The sequence below is a fragment of the Aspergillus ruber genome (genome assembly GCF_000600275.1).
Source record: "Aspergillus ruber CBS 135680 unplaced genomic scaffold scaffold00015, whole genome shotgun sequence".
Classification (NCBI taxonomy): Eukaryota; Fungi; Ascomycota; class Eurotiomycetes; order Eurotiales; family Aspergillaceae; genus Aspergillus; species Aspergillus ruber.
The window spans coordinates 102,408-123,419 of record NW_024467311.1 but is presented as its reverse complement, the minus strand read 5'-3'; the positions used below and the strand labels follow the sequence as shown (position 1 = coordinate 123,419).

The 21,012-nt window shown below is 45.8% G+C and overlaps 6 protein-coding genes across 6 annotated transcripts; 4 read left to right on the top strand and 2 right to left on the bottom strand.

Annotated features, from left to right (window-relative positions):
- Window positions 1-542: 542 nt before the first annotated feature.
- Window positions 543-1,384, top strand: EURHEDRAFT_412934 (uncharacterized protein). Its single transcript, XM_040782042.1, has 3 exons — window positions 543-846; window positions 904-969; window positions 1,032-1,384. The coding sequence occupies exons 1-3, from the start codon at window positions 636-638 to the stop codon at window positions 1,226-1,228; spliced, it is 474 nt and encodes a 157-aa protein (XP_040638281.1). The 5' UTR covers window positions 543-635; the 3' UTR covers window positions 1,229-1,384.
- Window positions 1,385-2,546: 1,162 nt separating this feature from the next.
- On the bottom strand, window positions 2,547-5,282 carry EURHEDRAFT_457151 (putative phosphoketolase; the record flags this gene model as incomplete). The annotated part of the gene is made up of 7 exons (XM_040784411.1): window positions 2,547-2,584; window positions 2,638-3,463; window positions 3,520-4,450; window positions 4,500-4,652; window positions 4,710-4,944; window positions 4,994-5,068; window positions 5,120-5,282. 7 exons carry the CDS (start codon window positions 5,280-5,282, stop codon window positions 2,547-2,549), a joined length of 2,421 nt encoding a protein of 806 aa, XP_040638280.1.
- Window positions 5,283-5,503: 221 nt separating this feature from the next.
- Window positions 5,504-7,201, top strand: EURHEDRAFT_412932 (putative acetate kinase). The gene is made up of 6 exons (XM_040782041.1): window positions 5,504-5,971; window positions 6,020-6,334; window positions 6,391-6,453; window positions 6,507-6,579; window positions 6,636-7,013; window positions 7,069-7,201. Exons 1-6 carry the CDS (start codon window positions 5,595-5,597, stop codon window positions 7,108-7,110), a joined length of 1,248 nt encoding a protein of 415 aa, XP_040638279.1. The 5' UTR covers window positions 5,504-5,594; the 3' UTR covers window positions 7,111-7,201.
- Window positions 7,202-8,427: 1,226 nt separating this feature from the next.
- On the top strand, window positions 8,428-9,140 carry EURHEDRAFT_412931 (uncharacterized protein). Its single transcript, XM_040782040.1, has 2 exons — window positions 8,428-8,836; window positions 8,952-9,140. The coding sequence occupies exons 1-2, from the start codon at window positions 8,596-8,598 to the stop codon at window positions 9,029-9,031; spliced, it is 321 nt and encodes a 106-aa protein (XP_040638278.1). The 5' UTR covers window positions 8,428-8,595; the 3' UTR covers window positions 9,032-9,140.
- A 489-nt stretch (window positions 9,141-9,629) lies between these two features.
- EURHEDRAFT_523638 (cytochrome P450) lies at window positions 9,630-10,973 on the bottom strand (the record flags this gene model as incomplete). The annotated part of the gene is made up of 4 exons (XM_040786899.1): window positions 9,630-10,284; window positions 10,332-10,391; window positions 10,618-10,727; window positions 10,902-10,973. 4 exons carry the CDS (start codon window positions 10,971-10,973, stop codon window positions 9,978-9,980), a joined length of 549 nt encoding a protein of 182 aa, XP_040638277.1. The 3' UTR covers window positions 9,630-9,977.
- An 8,470-nt stretch (window positions 10,974-19,443) lies between these two features.
- EURHEDRAFT_412927 (Rab family GTPase) lies at window positions 19,444-20,905 on the top strand. Its single transcript, XM_040782039.1, has 3 exons — window positions 19,444-19,827; window positions 19,914-19,977; window positions 20,086-20,905. The coding sequence occupies exons 1-3, from the start codon at window positions 19,744-19,746 to the stop codon at window positions 20,703-20,705; spliced, it is 768 nt and encodes a 255-aa protein (XP_040638276.1). The 5' UTR covers window positions 19,444-19,743; the 3' UTR covers window positions 20,706-20,905.
- The last annotated feature ends 107 nt before the right edge of the window (window positions 20,906-21,012 follow it).

The window sequence follows — 21,012 nt, the reverse complement described above, 5'->3', positions numbered from 1 at the left end:
CTCGTCATTTCATGTTTATTTCACGTTGATTTACATATCGCTTTATTGCAGTTGCTGTTGTTTTTATTTTATTTTTATTTTTTTTTGAAAGCGAGAACAGAAGATGATTATCAATAGCCGATAGTTCTCACATGTAAATTTGTGATCGTTTCTGTATCAGATGACAAGACTTTATGATATCTTAGTATACAGTACGGAGTACTCCGTAGAGATTACCACACAACTTTGCTCAATTGACGGGAATTCAAACCGATCGATCCTCGAGTACGAAGTCTACTAGATGAAGTCGATCACTCATACCGTATGCTGCGTATCCTATGTGTTGAAATGGATTAGCTTCGCGTATCCCGGGACGAATGTCATCCTTCGCTAGCTCATATGCATGCATGGTGCTGTTGGAACATAGATCTACAAGCTGGTCGTTAGCTATTCTACGAAGCAGCCCCTCAGCTGAAAATGCAGCGTTCAGCTGATGGAGTCGGTCAACAAACTTCGCACGCTTGCCTCATTCCAACTGGACCCCTCAGCGTCTCCACCACACCATGAGGCAATAAAACGACAGTTTCTCTTCTCTCCTGTTTATCCTGTTTCTTTTCAAAACCATTAGTATTAGCTATATTCATTCTCTTTTCAAGATGGTTAAACTATTTGAGCCCCTCAGCATTTTTGTCCTTGTCACCTCTTTCCTCAATGAGATTCCCATTGCGCAAGCTCAGGGACTAGCGCTTTCTGGACAGCCTGGGTCTACTAAAATGTGTCAGGGTCCAGCTCGGAAAGTAACCAAAAGATATAAATGTGGTTGCTGTTGTTGTGACACGGGGCCGGATGTTGAGTGCAATCCCCAGTGTATGATTTCAACTCCCTCTTGAAAATCAAGAATGACGCTGACCAAGCACTCTCAAGGCCCCTCTTCTCATACACAGATCTTCCAATGCAATGGTAGAAAGTACAAGCAGTTTTGTTGTGTTCGTGAGTTATCCCTATGGACATATTCACACATAGTCTCTTTTCAGCCGCTAACAGCGATTCAGATGTTGCAACCGCAACTCTTCGGGACTTAAGCTCTCCTTCTTATCAATCGTGTTTTGGTAGCTGTGTCAAAGAGCCCCAGTGCAATGCTCTAGACTATACAAACCAGCATTGTTGGTTGAAGACGCAGGGTGTGGATCCTCCGCCGAAGCTAATGAACTCGAAGACGGATGATATCAGCATGATTTTCTTGCCTTGAGTTGTTAAAACTTGAGGGACTTTGTTGATCTAGCTTCTTGTGTTTGGTGTAGTCTGTTAATATGAAACGCCTTAGGAAGTACTTGTGTTAACGAATTTGCACGGACTGGCTCACGATTCTACATAGTATGACATCTGACTCGAGCACTACGACAGCGCTCTACTGCTTCATATTCAAGGTCTAGCACTATCAGCAGAAAGAAGTTGGGGTTATGTAGCAAATTGCCTAACGGGCATTCTCCAATTACCCAATGGCTTTCCTAGCCTCAAATAAACCTCTACATCACCATCTCTGATAAATCTGGCAGACTCAGATAAAGAAACACAGCGCCAAATACACCAAAGGGTAAAGTGCCAAATGGTAATTACAAAATTCCCAAAAATCTCTTTGGCAAAAGCATTTGCAATATACGATCCAGGGGTCTAGGCCGGTCCTATGTCAAAGAAGTAATAGATAGTCTGGTCTACTTTTATGGCTTTGGGGATCTAGAATGGCCCACAGAAGGTTACAGGAAAAAGGCGATGAAACAAAGGTTCTGGGGCGATTTGGGAAGGGCTCTGCGAAACTAGGTTAAGTACTGCACAGACAGAGATCCATATTGATGTTGGTCCAGGTATGAAAACTTCGAATATTACTACAAAAGCCATAGGCGTGAATATCTCATAATAACACCGAACAAGGGACGGGGAATGTCCGGCTCTTCCGGGATGGCTCCAGAGTCCTTATATGGTGCCAAGGATAGAAGGTTACGAATATCGCATCGAAAATCACGGTGCCTCAGCTCAGAGTATGTTGCGTAAGAGAGTTAGGGTTGCGTTTTCATCTGGTTGGTCTTTTGTACTGCCGTTCTTTCAGATTTGCGGGCCGTTCGGGCCGTGGTAGGAGTCGTAGGGGCCAGTTTAGTCCGCTTGCTACGGCATCTATATAAATAAAGATAGGATTATGAATGCTTTCTCAAATTATGTGTAGTGGAGGTATACTCCGGTATTACCATTGTACTTCGGGGTCTTCGATGGGGCGTTTGTGGACTGCATTGGCTTCGAGGGATGGTCCCAGGCTGTATATTCAATGTTATCTATCTAGCGGTGCTTGATGGCGTCTGGAAGATTTGCCCTTTTGGGACTTGATGGTTCAGACTCAAGACATAATGGCACGGGCTGATAAGGTGACAGTCGAAACGGGCACGTGCAGCTACAAGATGAACGATGGTATCGATGATGTTACAAATGGGGAATTGCTATGACAGAAGGACAGGATTCAAAGAATTTTCATTATTATAGAATGTATTGCTAAAACTACATGTCGAGACAGCTCCTGTCTAATCGAAAGACGGCATGTCATACATTTCCTCAGGATCTGCACGTACTTGTCAGCCTTATATCCAACAAAACGGGATGGAAACGACGTACCTTGCCGGTTTGCAAGAATATACTTCTTGGTATCAGTGATCTCCTGATCCAACTGGGTAGCCAATTCATGATGCATAAGTTGAGCATGCTCATTCCACTTCGCAGCGCCGCGAAGGGCAGCCTTTGCCACATGGAATCTAGACGTGTGATTCGCAAGCATCATGTCGAACGGTGTCGTGGTGCTTCCTTCCTCCATGTAGCCGTCGATAGTTGCCCGGTCAATGTGCGGTCGTCCGAAGAGAAGTCCCTCCAGTTCTGATGGATAACCGTGGTAGTTGAAGTGGATGTTCTTGTCTTCAGTGAACATGTTATCAAATGCCTCGTTGGAAAGAGCGTGAGGGTGAGCGCCTTCGTTGTCCAGAATCATCAAATCTGTCACGTTGATTACCCGGACGCGCAGCTCGGGAATTCTTTTGCGGAGGATGGCTGCTGCGTAGATTACCTCGAACATCACTTCGACACCAATTCCCACAAGAACAACGTCTGGTCGGAGACCGCTGTCCGTGCTGCAGAATTTCCAGATCGATGCACCGGCACGACAGTGGTTCTCTGCCTCTTCGGGTGTCAAGTACACGGGAGTTGGTTGCTTCGCACCAACCATGAGGTTAATGTAGTTCTTGGATTTCAGACAATGGTGAAGTGTCGACAGGAAGGTGTTGGCGTCGGGTGGCAGATAGACACGAGCAGCAATGGGCTTCAGTTTGAGCACAGCGCCAATGAAAGAAGGGTTCTGGTGGGAGAATCCATTGTGTTCCTGCCGAGTCCAGGTACTGGTTTCAATATAGTTGATGCTAGCCACGCCTTGGTGCCATTTTGTCTCTTGGGCCTGTTGCTTGTTAGTTACGTTCTACCCTCCAAGGATACAGGGAAAGGGGATCATACCATCTTCATAAACTTGGCATATTGCACCATCATCGTATGAACAATACCAAGGAAGCTCTCATACGAAGGGAAGATACCAATGCGTCCAGTCAAAGTGTACCCCTGCATGAAACCCTGGCACATATGCTCACTAAGAACTTCAATAACACGACCACCCTTGGCATTCGAAAACTCGTCCCATTGAAAATTCCGGCCCGAGTGTGCCAAGGCAGCATCCAACTTGTTGCTTTCCAGTTCGTCTGGTGAGAAGAGCCGGACACTGTGAGGGTTCTGCACGAAGACCTTGTCGATCAACTTTCCAATGGTCTTCATGGCACTTTCCTGTGTGCCCTTCTGTACACCGAATTGTGTCCAGTCCGGGAGGTTTGGAGTCACATAGCCCTTGTAAGCTTCGAAGCGCTGCCCGAGCTTCTTCGAGTCACTAGTTGGGATGACGGATTTGATCTCGTCAATCACATCGCCGTTCCCCGTAAAGAGTTCCTCAGGCTTGTAGTTTTGAAGCCAGACTTGCAGAGCATTGAGCTCCTCCTTATCCTTACGGACGTTGGGAAGAGGAACTTGGTGCGAATGGAACGATCCCTCGATAAACTTCCCATGCAGCTCCTTAGGTCCCGACCAGCCCTTTGGTGTCCGCAAGATGATAATCGGCCATCTGGGTTTCATAATTGGCTGCCCCGAGCGCGCAGCATTCTGGATCTTGCGAATTTCTTCAACCGCCCAGCGCATAGAGCAGTGAAGATCTGTATCGATGTCCTCCAGATTCTCGACAATGCGTACCTGATATCCGTATCCGGTGAAGAGGGCGGTTATTTCCTTGTCATCCATGCAGCCGAAGATGGTTCGCTCGCTGATTTTGAAGCCGTTCAGATGCAGGATGGGCAGCACAGCTCCTGATTCTGCAGGGTCGATGTACTTGATTCCGTGCCATGAGCTGCACTAGTCAGTGGCGTCCAATCATACCATTGTGGAGGGGGGCTAACGTGGCAGTTGGTCCAGTCTCTGCCTCGCCATCACCGACTACACAGGTGACGATGAGGTTGGGGTTATCCATGACTGCACCAAAGGAGACAGACAAGGCGTATCCCAGTTCACCTCCTTCATGGATGGCTCCGGGAGTCTCCGCGTTGATATGACTACAAAATTCAGTTCAGTTTAGTCTGCCCCCCAAAGCGCGATTTGATGAGACCCACCTTGGTAACCCAGCAGTCGTGCTAAAGGTTGAGATAAGGTTATGCAAGCCATCCTTATCTCTCGCGTAGTGTGGATAGAATCGTCCCAGGGAACCTTCTAACCAGAGACAAGACAAGATACCCGGTGCACCATGTCCGGGTCCAACAACGTAGAGCATATCAAGGTCAAGTTGCTTAATCAGATAGTTTAGGTGAGAATAGACGAGGATCAGCCCGGGACATGTTCCCCAGTGACCTAAGACAAGTTAGCAACAGGCCTATCCTGTTAAAAGTCAATTGCTTACCCAATAGTCTAGGCTTGATGTCTTCATGTTTTATATCCCGCTTCAAGAGTGTGTTATCCTGGAGAAAGATCATCGCTAATCATGGTTAGTTATGCAGTTCAACTCAATATCTAGAAGGTTGCGCACCTGCAGCGATATAGGCCGCTGCTCTCCGGAATTTATACAAAGAATCACATGCCGACTGATCTAGACATGTATTCTGGAGTTTGACTTGAAGCTCATTAATTGAATCCGGGATATGCGATGGCAGTGGCTGCGGGTTAGGTCTGTCGATGTTTTCGCCCGGCATTGTGATAGTTGATCAATTAATAGAAAGACAAAGAAATAAACGAAACGGACGATCAATTGCAGATATAGCAGACATCGGATACTATTAGCGAAGTGATTCTGTTGAAATACTCTGGGCGTTTCTAATGTCCGCTAACGTCACAATGAATGAAGATTATGATGTCATACATATAAAACAGGTCAATCTGCGGTTAAGTCCACTCATTAGTAAATATCGGATCTCGGGATGTTCTTGCGCTCTTCTCTTGAATCTAGATCAATACTACTCTTTTCACTTTGCTGTGCGAGCACGATAATTCAATCTCAATTCAAAATGCCGAAATCAATCCTCTCCGTCAACGCCGGTTCATCCTCTATCAAACTCACCTTCTATACATTCGAACTCCCACCACGAGAACTCGCCAATGCGCAAATTTCCGGGATTACAGCGCCCCCGCCGATACTCAAATATACCAAAGGCGACCAAACACACAAGGAAGAGCTGAAGGACAAGCTGAGCACGCCGCAGGATGCGTTCAAGACCCTGCTTAAACGATGCTTCTCAGATCCGGAACTTTCAGAAGTCGCTAGCAGTGACGACCTGTCGTATATCTGCCATCGGATTGTACATGGAGGGGATTATCCCGAAGCCGTGGAGATTAATGACGAGACCTACCACACGTTGAAGGGAATTGAGGACCTGGCACCATTGTAAGTGCGGCATTGAAGCTAGCAAGGAGTTGCTTTCTGACAATCCAGACACAATTTCTCTGCCCTCGAAATAGTCCGGGCATGTCGAGATGACTTTCCCAACCTCAAAAATATCACCTACTTCGATAGCGCATTCCATCAATCGCTCCCCGAGCACGTGAAGACATATCCAATCAACCAGCAAGTAGCCAGGTCGCATGGACTGCGGAAATATGGATTTCACGGAATTAGTTACTCGTTTATTCTCCGCTCTGTTTCTGAATTCCTCAACAAACCGCAGGAGAAGACTAACCTGATTGTGATGCATATCGGAAGCGGTGCTTCTATTTGCGCCATCAAGGATGGGAAATCGGTTGATACATCGTAAGCTGAAGCTATGACGTATATTAAAAGCGCGATCATTGCTAACAGAAAGTTAGAATGGGTCTCACCCCGTTAGCTGGATTACCAGGTGCGACGCGAAGTGGATCGATTGACCCATCGTGAGTTTTTTGTATCAATTCAGCACGTAGCAACCATCTAATCTTGGCTTCAGACTCGTGTTCCACTACACTAATGAAGCAGGAAAACTAAGCCCTGCCAGTACCAAGGAGATGCATATTAGCATGGTACGTGATCACCCACGAATTCTGAAGAAGTATCACAACTAACCAAACCTCAACAGGCTGAAGACATACTCAACAAGCAATCCGGCTGGAAAGCCCTCACAGGCACAACCGACTTCTCCAAAATCGCAGTCGAGAACCCACCCTCCCACGAGCACAAACTCGCGTTCGACATCATCGTAGACCGCATGCTCGGCTTCATCGGAAATTACTTTGTTAAGCTTGATGGTCAAGTTGATGGATTGGTTTTCGCGGGTGGAATCGGCGAGAAGAGCGCGTTGTTGCGGAAGACGCTTGTTGAGAAAAGTCGGAGTTTGGGGTTTGCTATTGATGAGTCTAAAAATAACCAGGGATCGAAGGATGATCAGACAGTGTTTGATATTTCAAAAGAATCTGGCAGTGGACGGAGAGTGCTGGTTTGCCAGACAAATGAGCAGGTAGGTTTCTCCGTCTTTTCGTCTTCTTCGAGATGGTGTTGCTAATCTTAGGCAGTTTGATATGGCGTATAATTGCATTTTGACAAAGAAACAATGATTCCTGGCTTGAAGGAATTTTATTTTATTAGCACATTATTCAGAAAATAATACGACTCCTCAGAATCTCAAAGTATAGCAGCCGGTTAGGCCAAAATCCAAATTTTTTCAGAATTTTTACCAGCCCATCCTACCTACTATTCAAAATGCCATATTGCATTAACGGCAGCGAGCTTGTGCCTGTCCATTATCAAAATGTCATAGGGCCTCAAAGTGGTGAAAGAAACGAATACAAACCGCCCAAGCATCCTCAAACATATGGATGTTTGAATTTGTTCTTTATGTCAACCCATATAATATTACCCATCCATTCAAAAATATCCATATTTTCATCGTTCTAACATATTTCTCACAATCTGACAGGGCCCCGTCATGACAATTGACCGTACCTTGGAACTGACCTTCAATCATGTTGTCCTGCCTCCAGAACTCTCTAGAGAGCAGGATAACAAGGTTGAAGATGTCGAAAGAGAACTGCTAACGCGGCTTTTTTGCGCGACCAAGACGATGGAACCCTATGCTCGAGACGAAGACCTTCCTATACAGCAGAATATCGCGAAGATCCTACAGACTTGCGGGCCCATAAATGAGCGAGCTGCATAGTTTTAAGAGAAATCTTTAACACCGGCAAGACCAATCGCAACATCCCACCAGCCCAACCCGAAGCTCGGCTCTCGAGGGAGTCGAGCAAGAGCGGGAGGTTGCTTTCGAGATCGAAGAGGAGAGAGAAGTGCAGCGGCCTTGTCGTCTTTCGACATTCAAATTTCCAGGCTTGCATCAGGCTATACATGAATTTGCTATTACTTGCTTGCTGAATGGGAGTAGCAGACACACGAGAGCGACTACGGCGTTGGATATGACTCATTTGGGAGAAGTACAGAATCCAGACCTCTTCGCTACTCTGTCATCCTGTATATCTCGCATGAGTTCATGAGGACAGTGAAAACTACCAACGCAGGAATACTTGATGACTTTACCGTAATCACTCTTTGATCTATCTATCAAATGAGACAAACTAATATCCCAGCGACCGGTAAATTAAATTCTCTGGAGCGCAGTATCGGTACAGCACTAGTCGTCATACCAGAGGAAGTCAAACTCCTGATTCCCCTCCTCCGAACAATCTAAATACCACTCGTCTACCTCCTCATATACGCCACGCTCCCGTGACCAGAAAAATGCTACACTTCAATCGCCTCGACCTTTGCTCCATTTCCACTCACCCAGAGGATTGGGAACCGCCGCTATGGCTGCCATTTGAGCTCGAAATCCTCGGCGGACGGCTTTACTTTGACTTCCCGGAATATCATCACATAAACGGGTGTTTACGCTTTGGAGCACGGAAAAAAAATGAAATTTTTGAGAAGAGAAAGACAAGGATAACGACTACGAGGACGATCCCCAAATCACAACCAGAAATACTCTCGCCTTCCTTGGCGAGTGACTCTTTGAGCGCCGTCAGGGACAGGATATCACGCATACAGTCATGGGATATATATGTCAGGGTTGGCAGCTCTGGAGTGACCATCCGTTCTATACGCAGAAGTTTATTGATGTCGATGTTTCGAGTGACGGATATACGTACCATCCAAGTAGTCAGGGTGAGATTGAAATTGACGAAGATGTTGATAGCGAGGATGAAGATGAGGGTGAGGACGATGGTGAGGACGGGGATGAGGATGAGAATGAGGAATATGTTGACGAGGATAAGAATAATGATGAGGATGCTGGCTAAACTGTTATTTTTGGCTTTGCAACTTGCTTGCTAGGGCAAGGTAAATAAGGCTAGGGTTATTTGTTGGGATGTATTTCCCGTGTTTAAGTGCCAAGATGGTTTCGTACCTAATTCTAGCCGAGGGATCCCTGACATTCTTAGCTCGTATCCTTCCGCAGGACAAGGTTATAAGCGGCGTGACAGCTGACAGGCACAAGCAAAAGCAAAAGCAAAAGCACATATGAGAGTAGAAAAAGCAAGGGAAATAAATCCCACGGACTTCCCGTCCGCTTCCTTTCCGGCTGTGCCTCTTCTCCCACCCGTATGTCAGATGGATATATCGAACGATAATCGATAACCGCAAACATCGGGTCGATTGTGAGGAATATGTACGAGATGCATATTGCAGGCTGTGTTTTCCGGAGCACTCAGGGATCCATACCCATGAAAATTATTGATCCATTGATAATCACTTTTTACTACCCCAAAATCCATATAATCAACAGAAACGACTAGTAACGATGATTGATTGTATGTATCAAGTCTGTTGGTATACCATGTGATGGATCATATCGTCATTTCTTGTGTTTACAGGGATGAACAAAGTACGGATGTATAATTATCATATTAAATCCATGTGATATACCACGGGAAATGCACCGAGACGCGGGTTCTCGCGGATCAGGTACGGCTGAATCGTTTTGGTTATCTCTAAATCAATGGACCAATTGCACTATCAAACGGGGCACCAACACCTGTATCATGGGTAGAAACAAAGAACCGCAACGAAAAAATAAATTATTCCTCTCGTAGTGAAACCATACACAGAAACTCCCCGTCCATCTCCCCGATCCCAGGACTACGCACCCTTACCGTTTGCCGCTTTTTTCACCGGTTTGGTGTCAAATTCCCGAAGCAAAGTCTTCGTGACGGTCTTGAGGATATTTGTCATAGGGAAGTTGCGGCCGATACACATGCGATGGCCGATACTGAAGGGAATTAGATAGCGGGATAGTTCTTTGCTTTGTTTCTCGTCGAGCCAGCGGAATGGTTAGATTTGCTGTGAATGTTGCCCCAGATGGCGGGGTTATAGTGTAGAATGTGGTTTGATATGTAAATGTTTGTCTGTGGTTGCTAGATGGTTATTTTGGGTACTAGGATGAGAAACCGATCCCATCTGGGGCGTAGTAGTCTTTTACTTCAAGACCATCAGGACGGCCAACACGACGCCACAGGGGCATGGTGAGCACTGGGCTTATCCGAAAGTTCTCTCGAACGCAGGCCATTAAATAAATCAACGACGATTCAAGACCTTGTATAGGATAGGCTATTTGATCATCGGAAAGGGGAGGCAGAGTAGACTCAATCTCGTCTACCACGGCGGCTAGGATATCCGGATTATGGACAAGATGCCAGAAGAGGAGAGTCAGAGTCCCTGAAGTCGAGTGCAATCCGGAAGCGCTTGATCAATTAGTAAATCTGTGATATACAAAGACAATTGCACTCACAGAACTACGAAGGCTTCAGAGTTGATCTCCTGCTCTGTCAACGTGGACCCGGTATAGGGTCTATAGTTTTGACAAGACTCTTTAAAAAATCTTGTCTCTCAGATGGACTATTTATCTTGTACTTGATACATTCCGCACAGACTTTCTTAAGAGCATCGCGGTTCTTCATCAATTGTCTCATCCAGAGAATTGGTGACCACCTGCTGATCGTCTTGATGACGCCTTGTAAAGGTAGCTCCCCCTTGATATCAGCCAAGAGTAAATGATCATTAATTGCAGGCAATACTTCCTCATAGCCTCTCTCTTGAGCACCAAATGTCTGCCAAATGCAACGGAGCCCAGAATATCAAAAACATAGAGCGAGAGCAACAGTTTCGGGTCAAAGGTCTCCCTCGTCTGTGCAAATGTAAGTAGTTTATTATTAAGGAATTTCATATCAACTTCAATCAAAGGCTCCAAGTTCACAATAGAAGCTTGAGAGAATCCATGAACGAGCTGTCGTCGACGGAGGGAATGAATCTCTCTGTGGTCACTGTATATCAACAATGGTAGGACTCTATAACAACTCACGTCGCTATTCGTTGTCCCAAACGGGTCTAGATTAGAAGCTGTAAACGCGCTATGAAACTCGGGTTTGCCCATCGAACGACTTCCGTTATATATAGGAGCAATGGCATCACTATCCCATATATGTAGATGATTCGGCCCTACCCTCACAAGTGGACCATATCGTTGATGTAACTCAATGAGTTTTTTATGGAAGAACAGCTTTTATTCAGTGTGCTTTCCAGCCATTGTAAGAGACGCAAGCAGCGGGCTCCGGTATTTTGATAACGGGCGGAGGACTCATATCTCCCAGATGATAGGACCAGCAAAGAGCATTTTCCACCCGGGAGTAGCCAGAGATTGTCAAACTGCAAAAGTCGAAAATATATATCCTTCCATAATGTTTGCAATTGCATAATTTCGGAACCCTTTGCTATATCTTTGTAGGTTCATGATCAAGGTGCACTCCGAATTGCGTGACATACAAACTTATTATCCCCGGGGACTTCCCCCACGAGGATCTACCGGCTCAAGCTCGATACCCGAGACCGGCTGTGTTTTTCGGAAGATGTATCTGGCGCTGGCGTCTTAACGTTCCTGTAATGGTTCTTGGTATACACCCAATCCCTATCGCTGGACGGAAGTTGAATGTTGGTCAATTGACAACACGTGACCAACATGTGACTTTGTATACAGTTGTGTCTTACAAGGGACAAGCCAGCGCATGCCTACATAACTACCAGAGGCCAAAGCGGATCCTCCTTCACTTCGCTCTCAAGTTACCCACAGACGCAATTGCGTATGCCGCATTCCGGGACATGCCCCTCAAGGTAAGCCAAGAAACAACCACAACTGAAGGGGAAAAATGGGAAAACCTTTACGGCGACTGAAAGAATGAATGAGAACATACAAGATACATATGGCTCTATTCAGAACAATCCACGCCGGAGTTTAATATCTTGTTTCTGCAGCCGGCTTGATACCGTGGAATGCAATTATACCCAAACAGGCAAGGGATGTTGCAGATGTGGTGATACATGACTGTAGAACATAACACAGCATTTTACTCGCCACAAAGCAGGTATTTGCGTGATATCAACACTCGACCTGCATTGTTGGGGGTATCTTGTCGGCAAGAATTGAAGTGGTATTCTATACAAGTGGAAACTGCATAATCCGCACTCTGTACGGTACACCGCGCTCACTCGTACAAAGTACAAAATATAAAGTACGGCATGGTACTTTCGTCAAGGATTCTAGACTCGAACTCGATATAATTCTGCAAACCGATCCGACGACCTGGAAATGCGATTCGATTCGGTGGATCACACCATCCACACCGGGCCGAGAATCGAGTGGATGCTATCCGATTCATGCGTCGCTAGCATGCAGACTACAAGTATACTGCGTACCGACTATATGGATAGTGAGATAGTCTGCATACCCCGTATACTAGAAGATGATCGACTTCCAGAAAGATCCAATCATCAGGCATTATGACCCGGATTTGGTTCCGCGGGCCCAGTTTCTTTCAATAGCTGGAATTCTCCGTCGTGGAATGGAATGAATTCGATTCATCATTGGGGGACTGGCAATCGGTTGAGTAATATACGGGGTACGTACATAAGATGCGAGACGAGTGATTATTGGCGCGGAATTGGGAGCATGTATCCAACATGACGGTCAATGCACTTGTAGAACGTGATAGACTCGACTCGATGTAAATTGGGCTTCTCTCGACGGGTAAAGGCATTGACAAACTCAATTTGACAGTCTGGCAAAATAAAGTAGAATAACGGTGAGTGGATGGAGCGGTGACTCCTATTCAACGTTTACCATGAATGCTATCCAATGTATCGATCTCAATACAGTAGGCTACGACCCAAATCCCCGATTATCCATACATCGTATTCTAGAAGCACTAGATAAATTGATCGGGTAGTCCAATGCTATGGAAACGCGACTCGCAGATCTATTGGCCCGGGAGGCAATCCGGCAGCCCAAAATAACACGCCATATGGAGTGGCTGGAGCTGAACCATAGTGCTCGCTGTCAAAGCCATAAACATCATATGCTATAACACAAGTACCTAATATATCTCCGTACTCCGTACTCCGTAACAGGGGCAGGTTATATCGACGATACTAATACCCCAGGAATGGAATGATCAACTTCCAGAATGATCCGGTTCCTGCACTAGACGCCACGGAGTATTGGGTTGTTTCCGCGGACTATCTGTCCTTAATCTATTGACAGAAGATTGATCACAAGGAACTCCATATTATAAGATATTATTGGATGACAGGTATGAATCAGGAGGGGCACGTTTTTGGGCTGCAATGCTAGTAATTCAAACTCACGCGTCTAGAATATAATCTAGGATACTTGCATGGAGGTACTTCGTACAAAGTACCGGATACAAGTGCAGGATCATCCCGGGCGCGTTTTTCCCTTTTTATTCAGTATCCCTGATAGTCCGGCCGATGGGAATGTCGCGTGGTGGCAAATAGCTCCACGGTAATCAGCGTCCAAGCGCTGTCAATCAATCAATCCCATGCTGGTCCTGCAAGGTAGTCCATACAGTTTCTATTGTGTCTCACATTGACCTTGTCCTATATGTATGCATGGAAAGTGCAGAATACAGTGTCCCAAGTATTTGTGATGTGCAGACTAATGCATCGAGCCGAAGTCTGGAGGTGCAGCTGAATTTATTCGGTATGTGATGTACTTTACAGTATTTATCATACCGTACTGTTCCCGTACGATTCTGTATGAGAGCGTTCCACGAATATCACTGAATAATGAGGATTTCTGGAATCTGAAGGCGAGCCGCAGTGGATCTATCCATCTTAATCAGCCATATTATTGGGTCTGGAGTTCATTCCCGACTAGGAAACTAAAGCTATCACTGGGGAGCTCGACTATGGAGAATAAGAGACGATTAGGAAGCTCGCGGAAGCGGAAAGTCTTCTGGAAGGTTTTCTAACGGTTTCCATTGGGCCTCGGTTGTTTCTAGCGCCGTTCTAAAGGTATTATTGGTAATGACCGATATTACACTCGTACAGTTTATGAACTGGTTTACCTGTACAGTTCCTGTGCAAAGTAGTCCTTGTATGTATGCATATTGAAATGAAGAGACGAACATGATATACAGAGTACAGAGTACATACAGATACAATCACAGGTACCAGGTACAAGTACACACTAATGGACCCCAACCATAGTCCAGTCCACAGTACCTTTCGGATGGAGCGATTTAACTCTTCTAGAAGGGTTCTAATATGTCAACCGATCAGGTTCGATCTATATAAATCCCTCTATGGGCCGGTGATAATAATGTTGAGCGGAATCCTTTGTACAGGATACTTGTCAACTTCTCCGATCGCAGTGTAAACGATCATTCGGAAGCCGAATTCCATGGATTCTATCAATCACTTTGTATATAACATGTTACTCTTCACTTTCAACTCGATGCGGAGTACTGTACTCTGTACACTGTAGAGTATACTTCGTACATACAGGCTAGTGTCTTGCTCTGCTGAAGAAGTTGTTCCGTCGTTATTTCTGCCTTTTCGGCCATGCCAGAAGACAAAAGAACCGATCAGGAGAAGACGACGAAGGATTATTGAGCGGAGTCCGGAGTACATAATCGAAGCGACGATTATTGGTTCATCGATAGTGGTGGATAGTAGAAAGTGGATAGATCAAGCCACGGGACCTAGACTCCTTAATCATTTCCAGAAAGGCTTCTACAGAGCTAATGTGGCTGGGATGAATCATACTTGTACAAAGTGGCAAGTTGCAGGGTAATTTTCGGGTTTTGGGGGTAGGCTGATTCTAGCGTACTGGTCTGGGTGTTGATTTCTGCATCGATTCTAGAAAAGGAACCGAAGGTGTATAGTACACCGACTAAGGATTACCTATGATGTTGGGTGATTGCTCTATCGGACACTGCTCCGTCGACTATATAACTCACCACGGCGCTAGAAGGCGGCAAGAACAAAACGGGGCCATACAAAACTCTGGATTTGGTCCTACGTAACCGGACGGGCTGGTGCGGAAATCCAAAAAAGTGGGCTGGGGGCATGGAGTGGGATCCGCGATCGTTCAGGTGTGAAATCATAGTAATACTAACTAGGGTAGGATGAGGCTGGAATCAGGGGGGTCCACTCATCCCTGATCCTAATATTTGGTATTTCGTATACGGAAGCAGCACATGATAGAATAAAGGGAGAAGAAAAGCAATGATAAGTACGAAGTAAAGTACTGCCTAAGACGTGTTATCAATGTTGCGGATGTGCTGTTTCTCTATGGTTTGACATTGAAGATAGATCAGAAAACAAGGAGAAAAGGGATCCTCGCATCGAACCGATCTATTTGATGGAACGGAACCGTCTTCCGAGACTATGTTATGTACGTCTCTAACCGCGCGAAACTTCTGGATGCTGTAATTAGCCATCGCGTGGAAAACTGCATATGTATGCATGCACTCGTCGGGGAACTGGGAAGTGAAGGGCTGCAGGACGGGTATTGGCATCTGGAATCTCGCGTGGTCACATCTAGATTTATTTTAGATTCTAGAGCACTGTGCTCCGTATACTATTCTACAGCATACAACCGCTACGAACCACCATGCACTAGATAGACAAGAGGATGCCCCTATTCTTTACCATACGATACATACCATACGCGGGTAGCAACTAGTCAACCACGCGAGAGTCGAGACAAACCTAGCGGGGCCACTAGACTGTTCCTGGACTAGAGCCCCAGTTTAGGCTCTGTTCCTGCTTCCGCCTTTTTGGCGCCGGGGGAATGAAATGAGCTCCACAATAGCTGGAATAGAGTGGATTTCCCGTTGTGTCCGACGAAGCGGTTCCTAGCTTGGATGGAGTGGGGTCTGCTTGATTATTTCTTTTCTATTTATTTTCTACCTGTGATTCCAGAAGTATCACAGGAGTATCGGACGGTATGTATGAATCATGTATCATTAGGCTTCCGGAATGCTAAACAACCGAATAAACGGCCAACGACCAACCAACAGAATAAACAAAACGGAATTATTAGCTGGTAAACGGCCAGAGTCAATCGGGATCCATTTGTATAATCTGCATAAAAGTACTTGTACAAGCATAGGTACAAAACTCTGTAATGCGTATCGTTCTGTCAATCTTGGGTAAAAAGGGGGATCCCCATCCACGCAACTTCGCGTACCTTCCCACTGGGACATGGGAGGTGCCCCCACTACTGTTACAGTAATCTGTACCACGGTTCCATACGGTAACAACGGGTATTACCATGACATACTAATACCCAATAATGTTTAATATGGGATGAAGCTATTATTGACCAAAACAGCCTGCTCTCTTTGCTGTTGTCGTTCTACGTTTATTTTACTTTTTTATTATTTTATTATTTATTTTATTATTATTATTATTATTATTATTTTTTTTTTTTAAAAAAAAAAAAAAACAGTTAGCTTCCGTCTTGTCTTTGGCTTTTTTTTTTTTTTCCTCTTGAGTTATTACTACATTAATCGTCCCTATATCTATCCTAATGGATCCCCCTTCATCGATCTTCTGCCTTGTAACTTCTTCCTTCCTCTTCATTCATATATCTGGTCATCTTCCTGCCTCTCTTCCTCTCATCCTGGTTGACTTTATCGCCATACTTTAATCTCTATCTCGACAACATCCCTCTCCTCGCCGCGTATCGCCGAATCTCTCTATATCTCCTGCCTCCCTTGGCTCCGACGTGACCTCACCCTCGGTCTCCCTTGCGATACATCGAATCCGATAAATACTTTTTTATTTATTTTCTTTTTATTTTTGACTTCCCGGAAACCGCGGAGCTGAGTTCCGCGACGCTCTCCTTTCTTTATAATTTCCCAGGATCCCGAACTCCCTTGCCGTCGATTGCATTAGTCCGGTCCATTTACTCGGTCACCTGGATTTGTTTTCGTTGTTTCATTATTATCGACCAGATCGTCCACCAGCGACAACTACGACAATAATCATAATCCTGCTGCTCCACGGCCCACAGTTACTACTGCCGCCGACTCGTACTTAATCACACGCGCGCTTTGCTGGCCCTCGCCCTCCGATCCCAAACGCCAGCCACAACAACAACAAAACAACAAAGAGCAAGAAAAAATAAAAATAAAAAATCGGAACGATCCGTCGAATATCCGGGATCCACTTCTCCTTCGCTTTGGCGCTCTCGCTTTCATTCATTTCTGGGCTGAAAGTTCCGTCCGTCGACCACATTCCTGCCCTACATCTCGTCTGTTCTCGGCGGCTGCATCGTTCTTAAAAGGATCGCCTTTTCCGATCTCATCTGCAGGTCCCTCTTTTCTTTTTCTACATCTATCTATCTATCACCCGCCGGTCTTCTCCTATTCTCAGACCTTTGTTTAGACCTGTTAATCGCTCGATATATTTATACTATTTAATTCTCTGGTGAGTCCCTTTCTCTCTCTTCCTCAACCAGTCTGGAATCTCCACTATATCCTCATATCCTTGTTACCTGTGACCTTTTCTGACCATGGCCCTCTCTACAGAATCTACAATGATCCTCACAGACTTCTCTGCTTTCAACATGGGACGTGGAGCCTACGACACCACAGGAATCAAGAAGCCCGGCGCACCACCACCGCCGCCCAAATAAATCCATCCTTATACTTCGGATGCGATTTTGCTTTTCTTCTCGTTCTCCAGCGAACAAAAGTTTCTTTATGGGTTTTTGACATTGCTTCCTCATGGCGCCTACGGTTTCGGATAATCGACTGTGCTACCAGTTGATTTCTTTCATCTTTTCTTTCGGTAAGTACTTAAGTGTTACCTCTTCTGATATACTTGAGATTCAAACTAACTTGTGTGATAGTCTATGTATCACTAGTGTTACCATTTTCGCTTCTTCTTTACCGGATTCGTGCCTTCAGGCCACTATACGTCTTTTAATGCCTTCTTGTCTTTCAGCGTGGGCTTCTTCGGACATCGATCTTCGGCGCTCGATTATTATTATTATTATTTTTTTTTTTTTTTTTTTTTTTTTTTTTTGGTTTCTTTTGTTTGCATTGGATTATTGATTGGGTTGATTGGCGTTTGACATAGACGGGATGGATTTTCACAATGGGGCATTTTATGGGATTTTCTTGATACCAGACAGAATTAGACTTACCGACCTCGCGGTCCAATCGTGTTTATTATTGATCATTGAATTTTTTTGAAGATGTTCTTCAGGATACATTCCTCTCTGGTGTACTATTACTATTACTACTGTTAGGTCAAGAATAACAGTGACTGTATGTTGTTGTGCCCAAGTACATCCTTCTCCGTGCTCCCCGAACGACCCCCCTGTCTGACAGCTGTTACAATATCCACCGTCCTGCCTCACTCAACTGGCTTGCCGATTGCAGCACAAAAATTAAATTTTTTTCGTCTTCAGCTTAGCCATCCCAGAGTACCCTGGAAATACCCAGCGTTATTGCACTAATACTGTACCTAGTCTTTAGTATCTGTAATATCTTGCATGCAAAACTTTTTCTACTTGCTATTTGGGCATCCACCCACAGGATCCATGGACAAATCACGGCCTGCAACGTCACCAGCATAACACAACTAAACCGGGCACCATTCAAATCTTCGTGCTTTAGTCGTATGTATGGAAACGTCATTTCCATGCGTTCGAAAAATGCACTCCTGCGTTGGTGTTATGTGGCAGTCCGTATGGAGAAACAGCACCGTATCGGGTAGGAATTATATGGGGTATGAGTGACTTGGCCTATTGGGCCTGTAACTCTTTCCAGGAATTTTTTTTTTTGTATTTAGTTTCTGAGTGGGATTCTCGCTTAGCGGTTTTCGCGGAATACGCGACTGAAAATTGTATATATTAAAAATAAAATAGATTAGAGGGATTGTTGAGCATTCTAAGTTTTCGCTGTGTGTTGTCTATTGGGATGAATTTGTACTCGGGTGTTGGCCTTGGCAAAGGAAGCACTTGTTTAAGCGTTGAAGCTGTCGCCAGGGTATGGGTGATGCGATTGGACTGAAATGCTGTCGTACCTGTTAACTATTTGAGTTCTGTTCTTGCTTACCTTTATATACCCTGTACGATGACGGTGTACTCCGAAGTACTTATGCCTGGTACTCTCTACGGTGTTTCGGCGTAGTACGGAGTAATTGGTATGTACTTTTATTATCTAGGACGTATTTGGCTAAGTATGCTATAGCCTGGACTTGGCTGCATTCTGTAAGGATATGGTAAAACTTGTACAGAGAAAACGGCCATCCATATGCGTCATGATGTCCGCGTAGTGGGAAGAAGCTACCCCGGATTTTAATGCCAAGAACGCAGAGTCCAGCAGGCTTATATCAGTCTTCTATACTTCGACCGCATATATTCAAAAAGCAAGTATAGTTCGTCGAGTGTTCCATACATCCAGCATATGCTCGTTACCGAATCGGGACATAAGAGGTACAGAGTACTACCCGTGACTGATAATGCGCTAAACCGTTTTGGGACACCCACCCCGTCTTCAACGACCGCCTCATCATCATCACCAACATCATCACTCTTCCTCCTCGTCCTTCCCCCCCGCCCCTTCAACAACTCTATATTGACAAAACTCTAAGCTATTCTTGTCTACCGACTATCCTCCTTGCCAGTTGTCACCGCTTTGTCCCGCTCGTGACCACCTCGTTGTCTCTGTCGTGATCGCCTTGCTCCGCGGCTGACGAACGACCGAACCTTCCCGCCTGACCTCAAACCCCGGACTATCATTCATCTGCAGTTCGTCAGTTTACGATTCGCGCCAGTTGTTTCTACAATACAATTTGATTTTCATAGCCTCTTGGGCATCACCCACACCATGTCTGAACCCACGAGCACAAATACCCCGAAGCCTAGCAGTAGCGTCAAGCTGGTGCTTCTCGGAGAAGCGGCTGTTGGAAAGGTATTGTATTTCCCTTCCTTTGTGCTTTCGGGTTGTACATGCGTGACAGACGGGCTAATGCACGGGAACAACCTAACTTGGAATAGTCCTCGCTGGTTCTGCGATTCGTCAACAATGACTTCCAGGAGAACAAAGAGCCGACCATAGGAGGTATCCAAGATCCCCCTTGCGCGGTGCTGTTTTCCCCAGACAATCCATAATCCATAACATGGTGTAAATGTTCCGAACGCTAGCTAACATTGTCTGTGCTTTGACCAGCTGCCTTCCTTACCCAGAAATGTTCCCTCCCCACCCGCACGATCAAGTTCGAGATCTGGGATACCGCCGGTCAAGAGCGATTCGCCTCGTTGGCGCCTATGTACTACCGTAATGCACAGGCGGCGCTTGTTGTTTACGACATGACTAAGCCTTCGTCGCTTACAAAGGCCAAGCATTGGGTCGCCGAACTCCAGCGGCAAGCTAGCCCCGGGATCGTCATCGCCCTTGTCGGTAACAAGCTCGACTTGACAAACGAAGGTAGCAACGAAGCCGCTGGCGAATCGACTCCGGCCGAAGGTGGTGAGGATGAAGCTACCAACGACGAGAACCAGGCCGAGGAGGCTACCCCTGGTGACGCCCGCAAAGTGTCGACTCAGGAGGCCAATGCTTATGCGGAGGAAGAGAATCTGCTGTTCTTTGAGACCAGTGCCAAGACTGGTGTCAATGTGGCCGAGGTTTTCACGGCGATTGCCAATGCAATTCCGGAGAGTAGCCTGAAGACTGGACGGGGCGCTGGTACTGGTCAGGCTACCTTAGGTGGCGGACGTCCGGCTGAGGACACGAGAGTGAACCTGGGTGAACGGGCTGCTGCGACACCCAAGGAAGGCTGCGCGTGCTAAACTGCTTGATGTTTCGTGTTCTGTTTTGCTTCTAGATTGCGGTATATCCATTTGATGATTCGACGGGATCTCATTGTTGTTATGGCTCTGACCTGGGCTACAGTGTCTGGAGGTGTTTGAGTACCCGAGTATAGTTTTACTTCCACAGCGTGTTTATTATTTCTAGAGCGAGGTAAAGGTATTTAATACATTATACTGGATTCGTTGAAAAGTCGTAAAGATGGTTGGCCAATTAAAAAGCACGAGGGCAGACAAGTCACGGGACAAGCCTTCCCCTAATCGGACAGACAGCGCTAGCCTTAAACGG